This window comes from Chiloscyllium punctatum, chromosome 17, assembly GCF_047496795.1.
Source record: "Chiloscyllium punctatum isolate Juve2018m chromosome 17, sChiPun1.3, whole genome shotgun sequence".
Lineage (NCBI taxonomy): Eukaryota > Metazoa > Chordata > Chondrichthyes > Orectolobiformes > Hemiscylliidae > Chiloscyllium > Chiloscyllium punctatum.
Genome location: NC_092755.1, coordinates 46,640,658 through 46,656,206, shown reverse-complemented (window position 1 = coordinate 46,656,206; position 15,549 = coordinate 46,640,658). Strand labels below are relative to the sequence as shown.

The following is a 15,549-nucleotide window of genomic DNA, read 5'->3' as shown; positions in this document are numbered from 1 at the left end:
GAAAAAAAATCTTTTGTTTTTTAAGCGAGTATTAATTTGGGTAGGGGAGAGGGAAAAAGATTTGAACAATGGATCAGTGAGGGAAGTCAGGCTGGGTCAGTTCCAAAGTGAATAGGATTTTATATAATCCTTGGGTCTGTTCTAAATGTGGAGTCTTGGAATGTTCCAGAACAAAATCCACTTGGCCCTTCAAGTCAACATCAGTGTTCTGCTCCACATGACTGTGATCTGACTGTCCTATTTGCTCCTTCATTGTTCCTTTATTAAACAGCTATTTGATAGAATATAGAACCGTGCAGCACAGCACAGTACAGGTGCCCTGTCTGAGAACTGTTACCAGTCCCTGCTATGGCCTCACCACCATATTGTTGCCCTCATTTTATGATGCGGTTAAAGGTCACAGGACCTGCCTATGAGGTTCAGTGCAGCAATGAACAATATCCATTTATGAGGAAATGTTTCATTGTTCAAGTACTTCACACGTCTATGGAGATTTTTGGGGGAGTAAAGAGCAATGCCAAGAAATGATACCTCAAGCTTAAATAAGGTGGGAGACAGGGTGTAGTTTTAATATCTCAGAGGTTGAACAGGCTGGGGCTGTTTTCCCTGGAGCATCGGAGGCTGAGAGGTGACCTTATAGAGGTTTATAAAATCATGAGGGGCATGGATAGGATAAATAGACAAAGTCTTTTCCCTGGGGTGGGGAAGTCCAGAACTAGAGGGCATAGGTTTAGGGTGAGAGGGGAAAGATATGAAAGAGACCTAAGGGGCAACCTTTTCACACAGAGGGTGGTGAATGTGTGGAATGGGCTGCCAGAGGAAGTGGTGGAGACTGGTACAATTACAGCATTTAAAAGGCATCTGGATGGGTATATGAATAGGAAGGGTTTGGAGGGATAAGGACCAGCTGCTGGCAGGTGGGACTAGATTGGGTTGGATGTCTGGTTGGCATGGATGGGTTGGACTGAGGGGTCTGTTTCCATGCTGTGACTCTATAAGAGACCCTTTAGCCGTCAAACCTGAGCTACCAAAAATACATTAAAACCTCCACTTCCCTTGCGCTAGGCCAGTAGCCTTGTGTGAACACTTGATGTGTCATAAAATTCAAGTACTTTGTAAAGGTTGAGGTTTTCAACCTCAACTCCCCTCCCTTCAGACCCATATAGGGGCACTAATGTCGACATGACAAAATTCTGTTAGACACCTTCAGTCCGATGCACTGACCACCTAAATGGGCAAATCGTTTTGCATATGACCATAGAGGGGAATATCTTTGAGTGCAGCATATCCAATAATGCTTCACAGTCAGTAAAGTAGTGTTGAAGTGGAATCACCATTGTACTTCAGCAAGTGCAGCAATTAATCTGTGTACAGCAAGCTGTCACAAACAGCGTGGACACAAGGGATAGCTCCTCTGCTCTTTTTGAGATCTGTGAAGACAGAAGGGGCCTCAGTTAAACATTTAATTCGAAAGACAGCACCTCCAACAGTGCAGCACTCCCTCAGCCTTGCGCTGGTGTGTCAGCTTTGATATTAGAGGTTCAGTTTATGGAATGGGACTGGAACCTGCCACCGGCTGCTTCAGAGATGTGAGTGCTATCCGCTGAGGTGTATCCAACACATCAGAGACATCTCCGAAAATACAAGACTCTATCAGATGAGTTGTTCTTCTCTCTGGGATCTGCAGTGCTTGGTCTTGCTCATTCTCCCTGGACACCGCAATCTAACTATTCCCCATCCCTATCGTCAATTAGTTTTTGAAACAAAGTTAGTGTTGTGTACGTAAATGTAGGGAAGAATGACATACAAACAACCATGATAAATTGTTAGGTTTATACATGGTGTTGATGTTGTACAGGGCATCGGGAGAATGTTGAAATAGTGCAATGAGACCGTGAACATCCATCTAAATCAATGGAACAGACAAGGCAAGATCTTTATTTAGCACGACAAATATAACACTTCAGACAGTGAAGTGCTTCCTCAGTGTAACACTCATGGCTCTGCCTAGGATAAGGATCCAAATCCTGAACTGGAAATTGAAACCACAGCCTTCTAACTCAGGAATGATAGTGATTAACTAAACCAAGCTGATGAGCTGAACTTGTCTCTCCGATGACAGCACATGTGTCAGATTGTGGCTCCTCAAAGTGACACATCCCCATTTGTAAGCATTGGGCCAGAGTAATCTGGCCTCTGTAGCAAGCCTCTTGCAGTCATCCCCACTGCCAGTGCACAAAGGGGGCATTAATCCCTCCATTCAGCCTCACTGCCAGTGCACAAAGGGGGCATTAATCTCTCCATTCAGCCCCACTGCCAGTGCACAGAGGGGGCATTAATCTCTCCATTCAGCCCCACTGCCAGTGCACAAAGGGGGCATTAATTCCTCCATTCAGCCTCACTGCCAGTGCACAAAGGGGGCATTAATCTCTCCATTCAGTCTCACTGCCAGTGCACAAAGGGGGCATTAATTCCTCCATTCAGCCTCATTGCCAGTGCACAAAGGGGGCATTAATTCCTCCATTCAGTCTCACTGCCAGTGCACAGAGGGGGCATTAATCTCTCTATTCAGCCCCACTGCCAGTGCACAAAGGGTGCATTAATCCCTCCATTCAGCCTCACTGCCAGTGCACAGACAGGGCATTAATCTCTCCATTCAGCCCCACTGCCAGTGCACAGAGGGGGCATTAATCTCTCTATTCAGCCCCACTGCCAGTGCACAGAGGGTGCATTAATCCCTCCATTCAGCCCCACTGCCAGTGCACAGACAGGGTATTAATCTCTCCATTCAGTCCCACTGCCAGTGCACAGAGGGTGCATTAATCCCTCCATTCAGCCCCACTGCCAGTGCACAGACAGGGCATTAATCTCTCCATTCAGTCCCACTGCCAGTGCACAGAGGGGGCATTAATCCCTCCATTCAGTCTCACTCCCAGTGCACAAAGGGGGCATTAATCCCTCCATTCAGTCTCACTCCCAGTGCACAGATGGGGCATTAATCCCTCCATTCAGTCTCACTGCCAGTGCACAAAGGGGACATTAATCTCTCTATTCAGTCTCACTGCCAGTGCACAGACAGGGCATTAATCTCTCCATTCAGTCTCACTGCCAGTGCACAGACAGGGCATTAATCTCTCCATTCAGCCCCACTGCCAGTGCACAGAGGGGGCATTAATCTCTCCATTCAGTCCCACTGCCAGTGCACAGAGGGGGCATTAATCCCTCCATTCAGTCTCACTCCCAGTGCACAGAGGGGGCATTAATCCCTCCATTCAGTCTCACTCCCAGTGCACAAAGGGGGCATTAATCCCTCCATTCAGTCTCACTCCCAGTGCACAGAGGGGCATTAATCTCTCCATTCAGTCTCACTCCCAGTGCACAAAGGGGGCATTAATCCCTCCATTCAGTCTCACTGCCAGTGCACAGACGGGCATTAATCTCTCCATTCAGTCTCACTCCCAGTGCACAAAGGGGGCATTAATCCCTCCATTCAGTCTCACTGCCAGTGCACAGACAGGCATTAATCTCTCCATTCAGCCCCACTGCCAGTGCACAAAGGGGACATTAATCTCTCTATTCAGTCTCACTGCCAGTGCACAGAGGGGGCATTAATCTCTCCATTCAGCCCCACCGCCAGTGCACAGAGGGGGCATTAATCTCTCCATTCAGTCTCACTGCCAGTGCACAGACAGGGCATTAATCCCTCCATTCAGTCTCACTGCCAGTGCACAGACAGGGCATTAATCCCTCCATTCAGTCTCACTGCCAGTGCACAGAGGGTGCATTAATCTCTCCATTCAGTCTCACTGCCAGTGCAAAGAGGGGGCATTAATCCCTCCATTCAGCCCCACTGCCAGTGCACAAAGGGTGCATTAATCCCTCCATTCAGCCCCACTGCCAGTGCACAAAGGGTGCATTAATCCCTCCATTCAGTCTCACTGCCAGTGCACAGAGGGGGCATTAATCTCTCCATTCAGCCCCACCGCCAGTGCACAAAGGGTGCATTAATCCCTCCATTCAGTCTCACTGCCAGTGCACAGACAGGGCATTAATCCCTCCATTCAGTCTCACTGCCAGTGCACAGACAGGGCATTAATCTCTCCATTCAGCCCCACTGCCAGTGCACAAAGGGGACATTAATCTCTCTATTCAGTCTCACTGCCAGTGCACAGAGGGGGCATTAATCTCTCCATTCAGCCCCACTGCCAGTGCACAAAGGGTGCATTAATCCCTCCATTCAGTCTCACTGCCAGTGCACAGACAGGGCATTAATCCCTCCATTCAGCCCCACTGCCAGTGCACAAAGGGGGCATTAATCCCTCCATTCAGTCTCACTGCCAGTGCACAGAGGGGGCATTAATCTCTCCATTCAGCCCCACTGCCAGTGCACAAAGGGTGCATTAATCCCTCCATTCAGTCTCACTGCCAGTGCACAGACAGGGCATTAATCCCTCCATTCAGCCTCACTGCCAGTGCACAGAGGGGGCATTAATCTCTCCATTCAGCCCCACTGCCAGTGCACAAAGGGGACATTAATCTCTCTATTCAGTCTCACTGCCAGTGCACAGACAGGGCATTAATCCCTCCATTCAGTCTCACTGCCAGTGCACAGACAGGGCATTAATCTCTCCAATCAGTCCCACCACCAGCGCACAGACAGGGCATTAATCTCTCCATTCAGTCTCACTGCCAGTGCACAGAGGGGGCATTAATCCCTCCATTCAGTCTCACTGCCAGTGCACAGAGGGGGCATTAATCCCTCCATTCAGCCCCACTGCCAGTGCACAAAGGGTGCATTAATCCCTCCATTCAGTCTCACTGCCAGTGCACAGAGGGGGCATTAATCTCTCCATTCAGCCCCACCGCCAGTGCACAAAGGGTGCATTAATCCCTCCATTCAGTCTCACTGCCAGTGCACAGACAGGGCATTAATCCCTCCATTCAGTCTCACTGCCAGTGCACAGACAGGGCATTAATCTCTCCATTCAGCCCCACTGCCAGTGCACAAAGGGGACATTAATCTCTCTATTCAGTCTCACTGCCAGTGCACAGAGGGGGCATTAATCTCTCCATTCAGCCCCACTGCCAGTGCACAAAGGGTGCATTAATCCCTCCATTCAGTCTCACTGCCAGTGCACAGACAGGGCATTAATCCCTCCATTCAGCCCCACTGCCAGTGCACAAAGGGGGCATTAATCCCTCCATTCAGTCTCACTGCCAGTGCACAGAGGGGGCATTAATCTCTCCATTCAGCCCCACTGCCAGTGCACAAAGGGTGCATTAATCCCTCCATTCAGTCTCACTGCCAGTGCACAGACAGGGCATTAATCCCTCCATTCAGCCTCACTGCCAGTGCACAGAGGGGGCATTAATCTCTCCATTCAGCCCCACTGCCAGTGCACAAAGGGGACATTAATCTCTCTATTCAGTCTCACTGCCAGTGCACAGACAGGGCATTAATCCCTCCATTCAGTCTCACTGCCAGTGCACAGACAGGGCATTAATCTCTCCAATCAGTCCCACCACCAGCGCACAGACAGGGCATTAATCTCTCCATTCAGTCTCACTGCCAGTGCACAGAGGGGGCATTAATCCCTCCATTCAGTCTCACTGCCAGTGCACAGAGGGGGCATTAATCCCTCCATTCAGTCTCACTGCCAGTGCACAAAGGGGGCATTAATCCCTCCATTCAGTCTCACTGCCAGTGCACAGACAGGGCATTAATCTCTCCATTCAGTCTCACTGCCAGTGCACAGAGAGGGCATTATTCCCTCCATTCAGTCTCACTGCCCGTGCACAGAGAGGGCATTATTCCCTCTGTTCAGCCTCACAGCCAGTGCACAGAGGGTGCATTAATCCTTCTGTTCAGCCTCAGTTATTAACCTATACTTCCATGCATTTTATGGACAGTCTAATGACCTGGTTTCTGTGGTACATGGGGCATTGATCTACACTTCCCTGAAGTTTAGGCAGTCAATGCAACACCCAACTAGCTGCTGGCCACTGGATAGGAAAGCAAGGACATTCTGACTACTTGCTTCAGCAGCTGTACAGTGGGGATGTACTGGTCAGCATGCAGTGAGCCACTTACCTCAGTACATTGGAGTGACTTGGACCAGAGAATGTTTTACCTGAAACATCTGAAAGGTTGTCATTACAGAATTGATGTCAGCTTCTGAGTGAGTAGACTGTGGGTTCAAGTTACACTCCAGATTTGAACACGAGGCTGGCACTCCCAGTGCGATACTGAGGCTCTTGCAGTCTTGTCTGAGATGATGAGATGCGATCTTTGTTAATACAAAAACCAAAGCCCCTCCTGCTGTCAGATGGTGTAAAAGATTGCGTTGCACAAGGGCAAAGTAAAACAGGAGAGTTTTCCCTTGTACCTTGGCCAGTAATGTTTCCACAACTGACATCGCCAAATCCGATTCTGATAAGAGATCAGCAACCTGAAATGGGAGTCCCTCTCTCCAGAGTACAAGAATACATGACATTTCTATATGTCCCATCAATACTCCTTGGTTATTGTCATAGCCCACTGTTAAAAGGAAGTGATATTTTCATCTCAGCACATGCTTCCTGTTAAAATTCATATTTTTCTGAACCTTGATCCCAGAGCAATTATCTTGAACCAACAAATCTAACATATTTGATCTTTTCAAACCTGGGGCTGACCTGTGGGAAAGATTTGGAGCCTGAAGGTGCAGTGATGCACTGCAGTGAGGAGCTGGGCTAAGGGCCACGCAGAAACGTATTGGCCCAGTATTTGTGTGATATAGATGGTAAATTGGTGCATTTAACCCCAAACCCACCGATAACTCCCGATGAGTGAGTGGAAAAGATTTTTTAAAATTATGAACTGGAATCAGATGGATCTGTTCTGTGCACCGTACGTTTCAGATGATGATTCTGAGGAGCCTCTCGAAGGGCTGAGTTATCGGCATCAGGAGACCCATCTGTGTCAGCAGATGAAGATGGCGACCGTCGCTTCATCCCATGATTCAACCCATTGGCAAGAAGAGGGCACGTACACTCAGCGAGACGAGGGCTCACACCCAGCACACTGCTCCGGCCATGGTGAGTACCTCAAGCAGCAGACTATCAATGTGAATAACTGACACCCCGAACTTTGGGCCTGTGCGCTGGGCCCATAGCCAAGCAGCTCCAGCAGCACAATCCACCCTCAATCCTGCAAAGGTATTGGGAGCTGCCAGACTGTGTCCCAAGTTGGAAGGAAATGTGGTAAATTATCTGGGATAAACATTCTGTATTAACTGCTTATTTGCAGCATAACAAAAAGTGTTGCTGTGGGGATTTACTCTCTCAATCTGTTATCCATCCACTGTTAAACAGCACAGACCTATGAGATATGGTCTTATACAGTCATTAGTTTAGGTAGGAATTGTGAAACAATGAGTGAAGTAGCTGTTGCAGTATTTTCAGGTTCTTTGTAATTGACTTTTTGTTCTGTGTGTAATCACATCAATGATAATATCTATTAGTCTATTAAGCAAGTGTAGGAACTGATGACTGCATGTTGGACAGCACAGGAGCTATGGTGGTACAGTGATTCATATCCAGCGTCTCAGCATCACAGGCAGTAATGAGTTGTGCCAAAGCAAAGTGACACCTCCTTCCCTCCCCTGCATTGCCTTTGCCAGCTTCAACAGCTCATCGTTGGCCTTGCTAATTATGAAAGGATTTGGAGTGAGCAGAGTATTGTAACACGATGACCTCACCTAACTGGATTCTATTTCTCAAGGCCTGATGTTTTCTTTTTCTCCTTGTCCTGGACATTGTAGTTCAGTAGCTTAAGAATTTGGAATAGCTGGATCTGTTGATTTTGCATTTTCAGTGCGGCACTGTTCAGCTTGTTACAGCAGACCACTGTGTGATGCAATGTATACCTCAATCTTTCCCAGTCCTCCGTCCTCTTCATGGCAGAACTGATCCCTGGATTCTGGAGCCTGGATCAGACAACTTCCCACCTTCAGTCAGTGGGGCTTTGTGCCCCTTGGTGACTCATGTGACAATGGATGTCTGATCTAACCAATCTCCTGAACAACCTGCAAAGTTGGCATGATGGGGTAATTGTGGGCAATCCAGCAGATTTAATAGTCGAGAGTGTGTCGCTGGAAAAGCACAGCAGGAGAGTCGACGTTTCGGGCCAGAGCCCCTCCTGCTCCTCGGATGCTGCCTGACCTGCTGTGCTTTCCCAGCAGCACACTCTTAACCCTGATCTCCAGCATCTGCAGTCCTCACTTTCTCCTGTCAGCTTTCATAGGCCTTTTGAAGTTAACGTTTTCCTTCACCCAACCAAGTTAGTTCGAGGAGGTCCACTCAGGCAGACAGTTGAGTCTCCATGGCCAACAGTTCTTCAAAATAAGATGACACATTAATTATAGATCTTTTCAAAAATAATTCATTTAAGTTTGCCATGTGAAAACAGTATTTAAAATTGTATGAGCTGTGTATTAGAAAATATTCTTCCTAGTTACATTTGACTAGTTACTGTTGAAAGGTAGTGTTGATTTTATATACTTTGTTTCTGAGTGATAGAAGGCTTAATAAATAAGGGATGATGTGTATATATAGAAGGGAAAGGGGATATACTTCCACTCTTGCTCAAAACACTCTGTCCTCGATTCAAGGATGACATCTAGTCAGTTGTGAGAGTTTGTCCTGTGGGTCTTCCTGTAATGATCTGCTGATCTCTGGGTACATGAGGCAGATGTCTCATGGTAGGGAGAGACCTGGAGTACAGGATTTACTCCTTACCCTGCTACAGCTCTGTCTCATTCAAACATTGTGACTCAAAGTGTGGCGCAGTTTATCCAGTTGTCATAGACCAGTTTCGAAGAATTAATCGAAAGCACCTCTCAGTCATTATTCATGTTGCTGCATTGTCAGGGAGGCCTCTGGCCACCTGGATACAGTTGATTTTGCAGTAGTTTTACTTGAGTGCTTGGAGAAAATGTGAAGAGTCTGTTATGGTGACGCGTGGCTCAGTGGTTAGCACTGCTGCCTCACAACACCAGGATCCCAGGATTGATCCCATCCTCAGGCTGACTGTCTGCATAGAGTTTGCGCATTCTCCCCACATCTGCACGGGTTTCTGTTGGGTGCTCAGGTTTCCACCCACAGTCCAAAGATGTACAGGTTAGGTGGGTTGGAGAAAGTGAGGACTGCAGATGCTGGAGATCAGAGCTGAAAAATGTTTTGCTGGAAAAGCGCAGCAGGTCAGGCAGCATCCAAGGAGCAGGAGAATCGACATTTCGGGCATAAGCCCTTCTTCAGGAAAGGTGGGTTGGCTAGGTTAAATTGCCCAGTGTCTAGGGATATGCAGGCTGGATAGGTTAGTCATGGGAAATGTAGGGTTACATGGATGGAGTGGGTCTGGATGAATTGACTTTCAGAGAGTAAGTGTGGACCTGATGGGCCAATTGGCCTGTTTCCGCACTGAAAAGATTCTGTAATAAGGGATATAGTGGTAGAGCATTTAGAAATACATAATATGATCAAGCAGAGTCAGCATGGCTTCATGAAGGGGAAACCATGCCTGGCAAAATCAGAAAATTCCTTGAGGTGGATATGATACATTGGACTTTCAGATGGTGTTTGATAAGGTGCCCCACATTAGGTTACTTAATAAGATAAGATAAGGGCAGTATATTAGTGTGGACCGAGGACTGGCTATCTAATACAAGGCTGAATGTTAGGATGGGGGGTGGGGCATTTTCAGTATGGCAAACTAACGATTGGAGTGACGTTGGGATCCGTGCTGGAGCTGCGATTGGTTACAATACTTATTACTGACTGTGATGGGGAAAGTGAATGTACTATTGCCAGTGTTCAATCTTTTTGTCCATTTCCATTGATGCTTTTAAACATTAGTTTTTAAAGTGCCACTCACACTTGTCAGCGTACTTTGTCAAGGCACCTAAAACATTCAAAATAACATTAGTGCTGCAGAAGTATGAATTGTAACTTTCTGTTTGAGTGCCCCATGTGGCCTAAGTAATTAAAGCCGCGAACTGCAAAAGCAAATACCATTCCAATAAGCGTGACATCATAAACATAATTCCTAGCCGTTTACTTAGGCTGGTGTATCCAGTTCCAATAATATTTACTTGTTCTAGTGTTTCCCTGTTACTGTCAGTTTCTTGAAGCTATGGGTCATCAATTGACTCAGTACCCAGTGGCAGTAACTGAAACAGACCTTTATAAAATATGCTTTCATTCTAACATGGAAAAATTCAAACTTGAAATTGAAAATTCTCAATGTTCAGGCTGAACTGAAATAGCTCATACAGATCAGATAATATGCGATTTTAAAAAGTCACATTTCTTTAGTGGGACAAGGAGAGCTACAAAAACGAAAATAATTGGACTGACATTGAAATGCAAGATAAGCCAGATTTCTGAACTTCACTTCAATGAGATAGGAAAGGAGTTGGGAGTAGACTTGATAAATGTCGAGATAGACAGTCATAAGACTTGGTCTAAACCTGGATGATGTACAGCTTGAACAAAGTAAATCCACAAAGGCAGTGCAGACTGCGGGCCTGGTCTGCCATTCCTTGTGATATCCGGGCAGGTGCTGAATCCCTTTCCCTGTGATATCCAGGCGGGTGCTGAATCCCGTTCCCTGTGATATCCGGGCAGGTGCTGAATCCCTTTCCCTGTGATAGTCTCACAGACACATTCTGTGGGTCCCGTGATAATACAGGAGCCTATATGCTGTGTGGTTATACACATGAACATGGATTAACGTTCCCTACAACCTGTACAGATATCTGGTATTATCTCTGATGTGATCTTCCACTGCTAATCCCGACAATGTACATTTGTTAGTAACACCTTTTAACATACACAGGGACAGGATTGTCAGTAACAGACATGGAACCTCGTGTTGCTTATTAATGTCGGTTGCCTGTATTGTGCACTTATTTTGAGTTGTGAGTGATGGTGGCTCGGCCAGCCATAATTGCCCAGAATGCTGTTGGTCTGGAGTCCCATGTAGGCCAGTCCAGGTGCGGACGGCAGATTGACTTCTCTAAGGGTCATCAGTGATTTTTTTTTTTAAACTACTTTTTCTAATCACTTCTTTGGAGATGTTATTACACACCTCTGGAGCAGGTGGGGTTTGAACCCGGGTCTCCCAGTTTAGGAGTAGAGAATTTTACCACCACACCACAAGAGCCCCTGGTCATCAGTGAGCCAGATCGGTTTTGACCAGAATTAACTGATCAGCATTACAGCTTTATTGAGTTCAGGTTTCTCCATCTGCCATAATGGGAAATGAACATTGACTTGGGGACTCTGGATTTCTAGCCCAGTGACATTGCCCCTACGTTACCCGGCCCTTGCTGTTATCCAGGGCTACGATTCTCTATAATGTTCTTGCTAGGTCACATTTCTCGAATTCACTCCCTAATAACAATTGAGGGTCAACTTCCAGCAGGTGACCTGCAGCAGCTCAAGAAGGAAGCTCACCACCACTTTCTAAAGGGCAGTTAGGGACAGGGAATACATACTGGACCAGCCAATCACGTGCATGTGCCACAAGTGAATGAAAGAAAATCTGTGCAGGTACATGATTCTGTATACTATCCACAGATTCACTAATTTTCATCATGTGCCCTGAGTTGCTATCTAGTATAGTCTAGACATTTCTATGGAAGTAAAATTAGTTTCAATTAAATGGCAAAGACTGCTGGGATATAAATCAGTCGTTAGACATGATAGGAGTGAAGGTGCAAATCTAGAAAGGATGTTGCTAAACATTAAAGATCTGTGTGGATATTTGAACTGATTTTTAAGATGCTGTGTAATTTAATTTGGTTCACAGAATGCACCGTTGATCAGTTTGGGCTGGGATTTGAACCTGGTTTATTTTGTAGATTGCTGTACTGTGTGAAGGCTGTGTAATTCCTGCGACTGAATTGATTGTGTTGCTTCTCTGCAGCTTCCAGTTCTATTAGTGAACCCTCCACCACCTCAGTTTCCCAGAGTTGCAAAGCTGACAGCAGTCGAATCAAATCGCGAGTCCCTCCAAACATGCCAAAGCTTTTTATCCCATCATCTGTGGCCAAGTTTCCACCGGAGATAACCGTCACACCGCCGACCCCAACCCTCCTGTCACCAAAAGGTAGTGTGTCTGAGGAAACCAAGCAAAAACTGAAGGTAAGAAATGGCCTGTGACTATTTCCCCATTCCTTGTGTAGTGAGCTATGCCTGTGTTTTTTTTTATTCATGTGTGGCCATCACTGCCTGACCAGCCAGTGTTTATTGCTTGTCCCTAGCTGCCCATGAATTGGGAACATTTCAGAGGGTGGTTGAGAGTCAATCACATTGCTGTGGGCTGCAGTCACATGTAGGCCTGGCCAGGTAAGGATGGCAGATTCCCTTCCTTGAGGACATCTGTGAACCAGATGGGTTTTCTCAACAATCAGCAGTGATTTTGTGGTCATCAGTTGTTTGTTAATCCAGGTTTTTTTTCCTTTATAATTGAATTTGAATTCCACCATCTGCCATGATGGGATACGAAATCCTGTCCCCAGCTGAGTTTCTGGTTTAGTGGTCTAATGATAATACCGCACTGTCTCCCTTTGTGTGCGTGTGTTTGGGGAAACATTATCAGCTCCTCAAAAATCTCCTTACCAGCAACACTCAAGTATGTGTTTAAAATATGGTGCCCACTGTCTGGAAAGGTTAAAGAAAAATTTAATGTACAGTAGCACCTCGACTTATGAACTTAATCCGTTCCTGGACCCGGTTCGTGAACTGAAAAGTTTGCGAACTGAATCGCTTGTTCCCATAGTTCGGATAGTGGAAGAATGCTTGGACGCACATGGGCTTTTTGGGTTTGTACCTTCGTTCGTACCTTGAATTTTGTACGTATGTTGAAGCAAAACTTTACGTACAATCCTGTTCGTAAACTGATTTGTTCGTGAACGGGGTCGTTCGTATGTCGAGGCGCTACTGTATATGTTTAATACATGCATGGACTGCTCTTCCCCTTTAACAGTTCCCAGACTTGCAGTTCCCTTGCACCTACTGCTGTTAGAAGATCTAGTGGAGCTGTTTGCTGGCGATCTTCATAAAAAGGAAGCTTCAGGACAGAATAGACCAGGGAAAAGCTGTTTTCATTGGTGCAAGGATTGAGAATGAGAAAGTACAGAATTAAGGCAGTTGGTAAAAGTGACAACCAACTCTTGGTGACGCAGAGAAACATTGTGATATAGCGAGTGGTTAGTGTCAGGAATGCAGTGCTCAAGACGTGATGAAATCAGATTTGATCAAAACTTTGAAGAAGGATTGGATTATTATCTGAAAAGGTGGAATATGCCAGGTTACGGTGAGGAAGCAGGGGAATAGATAAGTTACTCATTCAGAGAGCTAGTACAGACATAGTGGGTCAAATCTTTCAATGAGAAATGTGAATAGAACATGTTGCGTTCCACAGATTTCATTTTGCCAGTAACTACAAAATAAAATTTACATTTAAAATTTGAAGCTTGTAGAAGCATTTTAAAACTCAGTCATTTGGTTTGAGGCTGGGACACGACTGATATGCACCCAGAAAACCAGAAGAGCTGCTTGAACCACTGTCAGTGGGAGATGTCCGAAGCGAGATTCTACAGGCATAGTGTCGACATTTCCCCACCAAACTAAAGGCTGGTACTGCGAAATCTACAGCCTCTGGGTATCCAGAAGCAGACTGGGTAAGATAAAGCAGAACAATAGAGCTTATCACCATCCCAAGAAAGAAGTATTTTTAGAAGCTGAGGAGTCGTAGAGTCATAGAGATGTACAGCATGGAAATAGACCCTTCAGTCCAACCCATCCATGCCGACCAGATATCCCAACCCAATCTAGTCCCACCTGCCAGCACCCAGCCCATATCCCTCCAAACCCTTCCTATTCAGATACCCATCCAAATGCCTCTCAATTGTTGTAATTGTACCAGCCTCCACCACTTCCTCTGGCAGCTCAGTCCATACACGTACCACCCTCTGAGTGAAAACGTTGCCCCTTAGGTCCCTTTTATATCTTTCCCCTCTCACCCTAAACCTATGCCCTCTAGTCTTGGACTCCCTCACCCCAGAGAAAAGACATTGTCTTACCCTATCCATGCCCCTCATAGTTATATAAACCTCGATAAGGTCACCCCTCAGCCTCCGACGCTCCAGGGAAAACAGCCCCAGCCTGTTTAACCCCTCTCTATAGCTCAAACCCTCCAACCCTGGCAACATCCTTTGAAGTAAAAAAAGGAATTTAGGAACACAAAAGGGAAGGTACAAAAATTACAACAGTCGGTTCTGCTATAACACGCGTTTCTTCAGCAGGCGACAGAGGAATTTAGGCCATTATTTTGTAGCATGTGAACTTTGCTTCCCTGCATTGGCTAGGACATGGTTCCAGTCGCTTTAGTTTAAATGATGCTGCTATTACTCAATTTTCTTATAATGCGGGATCACATGGGAACAGAATTACCTCATTACATCAGAATAGTTTGTTTAAAAAAATAACATCAAGGAAAATCCGAAGATGTTCTCTCAGAATGTTGAAAGCAAGAGGATGATGAAGGAAAGGATTGGACCTATCAGAGATGTACATGGTCACTGTCTGTAGAGAAACGCGCCGAGGGCAGGTTCGTTTAGAATGAGTATTTTGTTTCCGACTTCACAAAGGAATGGGATGATGTAGAGGAGGGGTGTGAACTAATAGGTAAATTAACATAATGAGAAGGGAAATGTTGGTGCAACTGACCAGCTCGTAGGTGGATAAATCTGGACTGGGCCAGATACATTGTATCCCAGTCTGTTAAAAGAAGCCAATGAAGAAACAGGGGGAATGCTTGGAAGATCATTTTTCAATCCCCAGTAGATCGAGGTGAGAAACCAGAGGATTGGAGATAGGTGAACTTTGACAGATTACCAGAATTAAGACGATGATACTTAGAAAGGTGTAGATTAATCAGGGATAGTCAGCATGGTTTGATAACAGAAGATTGTGATTTCCTAACTTAACTCATTCATTAGTTTATTTGAAGTTTTGAGGAAGGAACAAGGAGGATTGATGAGGTTTGTGCAGTGGATGTTGTCTGTATGGATTTTTAGTCTGGTATTGACAAGGCCCCACATGGTAGATTGGTTGGAAAAGTAAAGGCCATGGGATACAGTGAATTGTAGTGAGCTGGGTCCAAAATGGGTTTAGTGACAGGAAACAATAGGTGATAGTGGAGGGGTGCTCACCTGAATGGAAACCAAAGGTGTTCCACCGGGCTCAACGTTTACGGCATATTTTACTGATTTAGAATTGAATGTAGGATCATGATTGGGAAATTTGTAAACGGTATTTGATAGTGAAGAGGAGGATGGCTGATGATTGCAGGATGATATCAATAGTTTGGTTGTCTGAATTTCATTTGTCACTTTTCAACCCAATCTGGAGAAGTGTGGGGTTATTTCTTTAGGGAGGACAAGCAAAGCAAGAGGAACACGCAATAACCAGGAGGGTGCTGGAGGATGGGGAGGGGGATGG

The 15,549-nt window shown here is 45.9% G+C and overlaps 1 protein-coding gene across 5 annotated transcripts in view; it reads left to right on the top strand.

The window, feature by feature from the left end:
- The window catches only part of cabin1 (calcineurin binding protein 1), a 477,539-nt gene that overhangs the window by 454,523 nt on the left and 7,467 nt on the right, over positions 1 to 15,549 (top strand). For all 5 annotated transcript variants that reach the window (XM_072587055.1, XM_072587057.1, XM_072587054.1 and 2 more), the window contains 2 exons: positions 6,901 to 7,077; positions 11,969 to 12,186. In XM_072587055.1, coding sequence (XP_072443156.1) covers positions 6,901 to 7,077; positions 11,969 to 12,186 — 395 coding nt within the window. The remainder of the gene's footprint in view (positions 1 to 6,900; positions 7,078 to 11,968; positions 12,187 to 15,549) is intronic.